Source organism: Marmota flaviventris, chromosome 13, assembly GCF_047511675.1.
Source record: "Marmota flaviventris isolate mMarFla1 chromosome 13, mMarFla1.hap1, whole genome shotgun sequence".
Taxonomy (NCBI): Eukaryota; Metazoa; Chordata; class Mammalia; order Rodentia; family Sciuridae; genus Marmota; species Marmota flaviventris.
In genome coordinates, this window is record NC_092510.1 from 74,128,322 (window position 1) to 74,136,896 (window position 8,575).

Consider the following 8,575-nt stretch of genomic DNA (forward strand, 5'->3'; position numbering starts at 1 on the left):
TGCTATGATTGAGAATTGCTAAAATGATGACTATTTCAGGGCAGGTAGAGGCATAGATTATTTCTACAAATAAGAGATTCTCAGTGTATAATATTTGGTTCAGTGGAAACCATTTCCCTTTCAAAAATTAAGACTTTACCATTCCCACTCCTCCTGCCCTGTGTTTTGGTTACAACTTCCTTCTTAACAGTAAGAGATCAAAGGTCTTCCTCTATGAAAATCAAGAGATGCTAATGAAGAGATTTTCTTCTCTATTTCCCAGGAATATGTAGTCTTCTCAAAGTTGACTGGTCACCATTGGAATGAGGTGCTTCCTGAGAAATTTCTGGATCTCCTTCCAAGAATGTTCCTGTGCAGCTGCATGTGCAATAACCTCTCCTCCCCAGTGGAGAGGTGTGTAAACATTGGGGTTCTTTGACGCCCAGCACAGGGGAGAGTAGGGAGGCTCTATCAAATGGCCTGCCCCAGAATAAGATAGCAGGGTCCAGTTGTTCTTCCCATGTCTCTTTAACCATTCTGTGGCTTTATTAGCTTGTTCTTTGCTATTGGTATTTTTATCATCTTCTCCCACAATGAAGAGGAAGTGCCCATCGGCCTTTTCAATGGGAAGAAAAGACTGGCTGGCCTCAACTCCAATTTCCTTATAAATGCCATGAAACTCTATAAACCCCAAAGCATTGGTGGATAGAAACTGTATAGAATAGGGTATAGGCTGATAGGTATGACCGCGGTATACATGTGGAAAGCCATAAATGGAGGTTGGCCCATTTATAAGTATGGTGGCTGTGACTTGTTTTAGGTGAACAGCCATAGACAGTGCAATCTCTGCTCCTTTGGATGTAGCGATTACCCCAATGCCTGGGCCAAAGATCTGAAAATAACAAAAATGAGATGTTATTCTACCCTTCATTTAGGAAAACCCATCATCTTAGACAACCAAAGAGCTTCAGTGACCAATGCAAACAAATATACTCACACCTCATGTGTAGAGTTCTGGAAGATAGAATGTGCATTCAAGGAAATACTCCTTTAAAAACATATTGAGCTTTACTGACTAAATACTATGGATTCAGCATTGTGTTTGATTCTGAGTTTAAAATGCCCTCAAGAAATATCAATGTCTTAGGGAAAATAAGTAAAATGCATGTACTATTGTGAATAATATGAATCAGGGTATAATTGATTAATAAACTTTGTTGCACCAATTCTAAAAGTTTAAAAGAATGGGCATCCTAGAGGAAGAGACTGAGAAAGAAGATGGGTCAGTAGGATAAAGCATGAAATTTGAACAGAGGACTCTAGCTTGCTTTGTTTGCAAAAAAATTTTCACAAGGGAGTTTGGCTCAGTTTTCTTTTTCCTTGTCAATTATCAAATAAGCATTTTTAGATCATCCACCCTATGCCAAACAGTGAGGGCCCCAGGGAGAAAAGGCTCAATCTCTTGCCACCAAGGAACTCCCTGCAGGATCAAAGAAAGACTTTCAGAGGAAATGGACTACGCATTGAGTATTCATGTAAAAAAAAAAAAAAAATGGGAGCCAAAAAGGAGTAGTATTCCATGCTGAGTGTAGCAGGCATCATTAGGTTACCTATACCAGAATCATTCACTACAGTTTCAAGGCTAATGCTGCCTTGATTTTGTGTGGCATAGCAATGTATCCAGTCCCAAGAGATAAATTCTCATGTGTTTGAACCTATTGCTCTTTGCTATATACTTTTTCAGCCTCTGTTGTAAGGCCAATATATTATACCTAAGGCCTTCTTTTATCCCCATGTAAAATGATACAGAATTATGACGTGAAAGCCTGTGTTTCTAACCATTCTTTCCATATTACGATGCTGGCATGTTCAGGCATTAAGTATGCCTAAAACTGCCACAGTCACTTTGTGACCCAGAGAGTAAGGTGAGAAAATTACAGAAATATCATTTCAGTTTCCTTGATCACTTCACTGATTTGAACCACCTCTCTTCTGATCTGTTAAATGAGAGAATAAAATTCTTTATGTTGATATTGTTGGGCCACCAACAGCCACTTTTCTGGGAAATGTAGCCCAAACAGATTTTCCATGAGAGGAACACATGTGAGAACTCGGAGGCAACAAAGAGCAATGAAGTTACGGGACCACAGGGTAGTTCTTCATTACTTGAATTTAGAGAATAAGGTGGGAAAAAGCAGAATAAGTCTGAAAAAGAAAATAACAACATGATAGTGAGTACTTCTGAAAGAAGTGCCAAGCAAGTCTTGACTCTTTTCCTAACTAAAGAGCGGTATTAGGCCAGGTTTTACAGATGAGCATAAGGTAGAGCTGAAGAAATATGCAGAATTCAGAGTATAGAAAGTTTGTCTAACAATGCTAGGAAGCCTGGCAAACAGTTGTGCTCTCAAAAGGCTAATCTTGCAACTTTAATTTGAACAAAACAGAGGCAGAAAAACTAAAACTTATTACAATAGCATAGGCAAGAAGTGATGGTGTCTGAACAAAAGGGGACACCAGTGGAAATGAAAAGGAAACTACATGGTTCCAAGTTATTTAGAAGTGTAGAATGTACAGCTAGCTCTCAATCACTGGCTAGGTACAGGAGTGCAAAGAAGGAGCTCAAGACAAGATAGTTCTTTGTGGCACAAAATACAGCCTTGATTGTGTTTGCGCCCTGGCTGCTTGCAGAGTTTCAAAGAGAAACATCTTTTTATCTTTCTCTTCTTAATTGGTCTTCTGAATTTTCAGGAAATTTTATCAATTAAATGTTTGGGGTTTCCACTATTTAGAAAAACATAAATGAAAATACCACTTGTGGACAGCTGATAGAAATGTGAGAAATAGGATAAGGGGGGAAAAAACTAAACAAACAGAATGAGGAATGTATTCTCCCTATTTCCCATGCCGCATACTAAAAGGGTGGTTTAAATCAATTAAAGGGTATCTCAAAGATTTGAAATCCTTTTTTAATTTTCATTTTTAATTGACACATAACAATTATATACATTTATGAGGTACAGTTGGAAAGAGCAGATTGGGGTAGTTAACATATTCATCACTTCACAACTTTACAAACTTATCTTTCTGTGTGTTGAGAACATTTAAAATCCATTCCTTTAGCAATTTTGAAATATACAATGCACTATTAACTATAAAATAGACACCAGAATTTATTCTTTTTTTCTTACTGAAACTCAATATCCTTTACTAAACTTTCCATTTTTCTGGGCTCCCGTTTTCTGAAATTCTATGTCTTAATATGGAAGATAGTCACAGTTATGTCAAGGAGAGATGGGAACTCAATGCATTTGGCCATGGAAGATAAACCAAAAGCAATTATAACATAATTGAACTAAAAAGTGTGACTCAAATATATGCAGACTTTATCTACTTTGTTTCTGATCCTTGGAAGAACAGTAACTCTTGCTAAAACTTCTGTCACCAATTTGGGATCAGGGAATTTCAAGTTTTCAAAAGTCACTTAAAATCAACTATTCCTATCAGGAATTAAAAGGTCTCTGATTTATCATTTAGCAGAAGAGATATTGTGAAGCAGCATTAATGGAAGCACTCAGGGCCTAGGAACAAATTTTGGTTTCTAGACCTAGATTAATAGTCATAACTAGCTATCTTTTTGACATTGCAAAAACAGCAATGTCAAAACAGTAAAGTCATGCAGCAAGTATAAGGGGAACCAGACTAAGAAAGTGAAAAGCAGAATCATATAATCTCTTTATTTCTCATCCAAGTCAAGCAAAGGGCTAGCATAATGATAACATTGTCTATCTGATAGTTCAAGGACAATTCCATTTAATGCATCAAAAATTGTCATTTAAAATTTCAGTACATTAGTAAATTATCACTAATTGTTGCTTATCTTATTATTACAAACCTGATTCTATATTGGTGATCTTTATATGAAAAATTATATACTATTTACATTTAATTTTAGTTTAATTCTTATTAAGGAAAAAAATAGTAGGCAATCCACAAGGGATAATAAGAGCCACCCCTATTATAGCAGCAAAGTACACATTTTAAGATTCCAAGATAGATTGGACTACAATCAGAGTACTAGTACTAAAGTATTATGTTCAGGTCCTCTCAAGTAATTAAAGATTCAGACCCATTTTTCAAAGAAATGCATAGTAGTTGTCTAGGTAAAAATGGTGATGAGAAAATGATAATGATAATAATTGAGTATTTAGTACTGTCAAGTACTATAATACTATATTGACTACAATGCTATATTATCAAGTACTATATAATAAGAACCTTGTTTTCTATAATAGCCTTTAAATCTCACCATAACTTTATGAAGTAGAATCATTATAAGATTATTTAACAGGTGAAGAAGCACTAAGTAACTTACCCAAATTCCCTGAACCAGATGAGACAAAGCTAGAAATATAACTCATTTCTGTCTAACTTCAAAGCCAATGCCTTTTGGACACAGGCTAACTTCCTATGCATTTTGTTTTTCTGAGCAAAATAAACTGGATGAGAAGTCAAGTGAATAATATGGGCAAGTAACAGAATTTTGGGTTTACTGAGGGAGAATCTTAATTGGAAGTTAAGAGAAGTAACAGAATATTATGGTTATTTTAAAAAACTAGGACTAAAACTTACTAAAGAGATAAAATTACCTTAGGATGTCTCAGGAGAAAGTTGGAAGCTTCCTCAAAATACTCTAAATCTATTTTCTGTAGTTGGGAAGGCAGGTCTTTATAGCCCCAGTAAGCCAAGGCCAACGAGGCAAAGCCACGACTGGCCAGGAGACTGGACCGGTGTTCGAACAGTCCACCAGAACCTCCAAACAAATCAATTACCCCTGGGAAAGGGCCCTCTCCTGAAAAAGAAATAAAATAAAATAAAACAAAACATGTTTGTGTATGAAGGATGAGGAAAAGATAATAAAAATATGAACCCATAAGGGAGAAATGCAATAGAAATTTTGAAATTAATGTATAAATTTTTAAATAGAATCTCCCAATTTTCAGCCTTGTAACTGGGACTGAATTATGGCCTATTGATAAGGGATCCATTTGCCTAGTCTTAGAGTAAAGAAAGCCAGAAAATTGGGCCAGTACTTCTTAACCCATAAAAGGTACATAACAGACCTCAGGAAAACTTGGAAGGTCCTAAAATTATATGCAAAAGTAGAATATATGTTTAAGTATGCATTTTACTGATGAGAAATGTTATAGGTTAGACAGCAATGTGTTAAAGGCTTGATCCAGGGGTGATGGTATTGGGAGATGGTAGAAACTTGACAAGATGCAATAACAGGAGGTCTTCAGGTCATTGAGGGCATGCCTTTGAAGGGACCCCAGCTCCTTCCTTTCCTTCTCTTTTGCTTCCCACATGGTGAGCAGTTTTGCTCCACCATATATTCCAGCCAGAATGTGCTGCTTTGCCCAGAACAACAGGACCAATCGATTAGGGACTGAAACCTCTAAATTTGTGAACCAAAATAAAACTTTTTTCTTTATACATTTACCATGTCAGGTATATTATTATAGTAATGAAAAGCTAACTAACATGAGAATACAAAGATTTAACTGGGTTCTCAAGGAAGCACATGACTCAAAAATATTTTTTGTTAAAGATTACTTTTGCTACCATCCTGGCTTGATACTGCTCAGTTACACTAATCTGCTAAGTAATGAAATCTCCCACCTAAGCAGATGTAAATGATGAACTCTTTCACTAAGTAATGTTCTTTATTCCCCACTCCCTAACATTTGGTAAAAAGGAGGCATGGTAAGAGAATCATTCTACACTCCCTTTCTGAGGGAGTCCATACACTAAAAGAAATTTACAATGCATTTACTGGGAGAATTCTATTGTTAGATATACGATTTTAGCTAAGGAAGACAGGTACCATACACGTTTAAAAGGAGTGGTTTGATTTAAATGAGTATTAGGAATTTTTAAAAATTACTATATTCACTTTGAGAAAAAAAGAAATGATAACTTAATATAGCTTGGTTTTAAAATGCCATTTGAGTAGAAGAATAAGGATGTTTTCTTGCATCTTCTGCTTGGAAGGAAAGGGGAGAACTATTAATAGTACAGAGTACCTTATCTAGAAAGAATGTTGCAGTTGAGAAATGTTTTGAGACCCAACTCAACCTTTTTATGGCCTACACAACTCACCCTTCTGTGTTCCCACAGAACAAACACCTCAAGTGGAAAAACTAGTATACACAATGTCCAAAGGGTTCACAAACAATACATCCTGAATCAGCACACCATCCCAACATGGAAGAACTGTATCAATACACAAATTTTTAACAGGGGTGGAATGCTAAAGAAACAAAATTTTGTACTACTTACTTCCTGGTCCTGTACACAGTAAAATGGTCTGTATGCTAATTACTGGCTATATAAAATTCCAATTTATCCAAACAAGTACTTGGGTCATGGTAAATTTGAAAAGGGAAGATTTATTCCTTCTACACCACCTCTAACTCTATGTTCCCAGAAATCAACCTTAATACATCAAGGGTCCTCAAGCCCTCTGTTATAGTTTAGATATTAGGTGTCCCCCAAAAGCTCCAGTGTGAGAAAGTTTAGAGGTGAAATGATTGGATTATGAAAGTCTTAATCTAAGCAGTGCATTAATCCCCTGATAGGGATTAACTGGATGGTAACTGTAGGCAGGTAGAGTATGGCTGAAGGAGGTGGGTCAATGGGGGCATGACTTTAGGGTATATATATTTTGTCCTGTAGAGTGGAGCTGTTGCTTGCTTCTTCCTAGTGCCATGTCCTGAGATGCTGTCCCCCATCATGCCCTTCTGTCTTAATGTACTGCCTTATCCCAGGTCCAGAACAATGGGATTGGCCATCTATGAACTAAGACCTCTGAGCCCTAAATCAGCTTTTCCTCCTCTAAAACTGTTCTTTTCAGGTCTTTTGGTCATAGCAGAGAAAAAGCTGACTAAAACACCATCTCAGTTCTATAAGTGAAAGATTAAATAAAGGCAACATATTCTGATGAGGCGAAAGCTATGTCCCAAATAAAAGCACTTGTTTGAGGCAGTAGGCCTCAAACAGATCAGAAACCTCGGTCTGGTGAAGTGTTCTGGGAACTATCTTTGCTTCATTCAGAGTCAAAATAAACTTTGAGCAATAGATGTTTAAAACTGTTTACTGGTATGAGGAGATCCCTGTGGGAAATAATTTGTATTCTGGTAAGTTTTATGGCCATTAGGAAGAATGCTATATTATCTGATTTATGGAATATTTTATAAATATGCAATATTTATGGACTCATGGGAATAAAGTGTCTTTGCATCATCTTCATTTGTTGCAGTTTTTCAAGCCATCACATCACCAGCTTATTGTGACAACAATGCAATAACATAGGCTTAAACTGAAATGCAACATAATAGAGCCCCCAAAGGTGCTGGGACACAGTTTCTGTGACATCAAGATGAGAGTCGTCAGAATAGTCAGGCTATAATGCAGATAAATTTAGTATAAATCCAAAACTTTGGAAACCCCACAATGTAGGGATTCCATTAACTATATTGGTCATATCCTTAGACAAGCTCCAGGCTCAGAGTTGGAGTGTATTATTAGCACATTCCTGTTTTGATGACCTAAAGTTAACTCTGATTCTAAGGAAGGCAAGGAGAGCTCTATGAATTATCCACATCAAAACTAAATTGCTAGAAGGATTAAGTATTCAAAAGAAGAAAAGCAAGGATAATAACATCAGTAATTCAACTCACCTGAAGGTAGAAAGAGGGCTCCTCGAAGGTGGCCTTCCTCCACCTGGATCCGTGTGACACCAGGTGCCACATACCACCTTTCCAAAGTCAGGCTGACCTTTGAGATACTAGTAGCTTGATTTCCTAGTGGTGACATTAGGTCACAAAGTTTTATTTGGACCTGGAAAGGGCTATTCATCACATCTCTTTTCAATAGTCTAATTGATAGCTTTTCAGGTTTCAAGGACCAGAAGAGACCCATGGGATGGACTCCCACATAGTCACCTCCAAGTGCAGAATCATGTTCCAAGTCCACCTCACCAACTTTATTGGCCCTATAGTAGGCATGAGAATAAAACATGTTCTCCTTTTCGTCTTTCAGTGATGCCTGAAGAGTCACAATCTGAAAAGGAGTCAGGCCTGTAATCCGGATATGCACTGGCTCATCAACAAGTGCACTTAGCGGAGTAACTGTCAGCTGAACCATTTCTGGTGTGTGGCAATCTCAGATAATTCTTTAGGAAAATCTTCAACAAAACCTCAAAACTGAAAGAAAAAAAGAAGGAATAAAATAAGTTAAAATAATAAAGTTAATGAATGGTGAACTAGACCTGGAGTCAGACCTCTTAGGATTCAGTTTTAACTCTCCAGTGGTTTAGCATATCCTATTGTAATCTTCTAATGCAAGACGCCTGAGGGCTTTCAACAAATTTCTAAAAGACAAAAAGCAAGATGATAAGTTTTATAATAATGAATTAGGGTTGAGGAAGCAGCAGTCCAAATGCACATGAATGATGTCAGTACTTCAAGAACATATCACAATTTGTTGTGTGGGAACTCTTGAAAAATAAGGTATAATAGATTATAAAACTGAGAGG

At 36.8% G+C, this 8,575-nt stretch overlaps 1 protein-coding gene across 1 annotated transcript; it reads right to left on the bottom strand.

Moving 5' to 3' along the window:
• Window positions 1–277: 277 nt before the first annotated feature.
• On the bottom strand, window positions 278–8,184 carry LOC114089187 (bile acid-CoA:amino acid N-acyltransferase). The gene is made up of 3 exons (XM_027930953.2): window positions 7,719–8,184; window positions 4,626–4,828; window positions 278–871 (listed from the first exon to the last, which is right to left on the bottom strand). Exons 1-3 carry the CDS (start codon window positions 8,182–8,184, stop codon window positions 278–280), a joined length of 1,263 nt encoding a protein of 420 aa, XP_027786754.1.
• Between the last annotated feature and the right edge of the window lie 391 nt (window positions 8,185–8,575).

Excerpts from the sequence above, each read along its gene's own strand:
- LOC114089187 (XM_027930953.2), bottom strand. The coding sequence starts at position 8,184 with ATGGTTCAGCTGACAGTTACTCCGCTAAGTGCACTTGTTGATGAGCCA. Across the intron at positions 4,829-7,718 it reads AGCCCTCTTTCTACCTTCAG|GAGAGGGCCCTTTCCCAGGG; the intron begins GTGAGTTGAATT and ends TTTCTTTTTCAG. Across the intron at positions 872-4,625 it reads TTCTCCTGAGACATCCTAAG|ATCTTTGGCCCAGGCATTGG; the intron begins GTAATTTTATCT and ends TGTTATTTTCAG.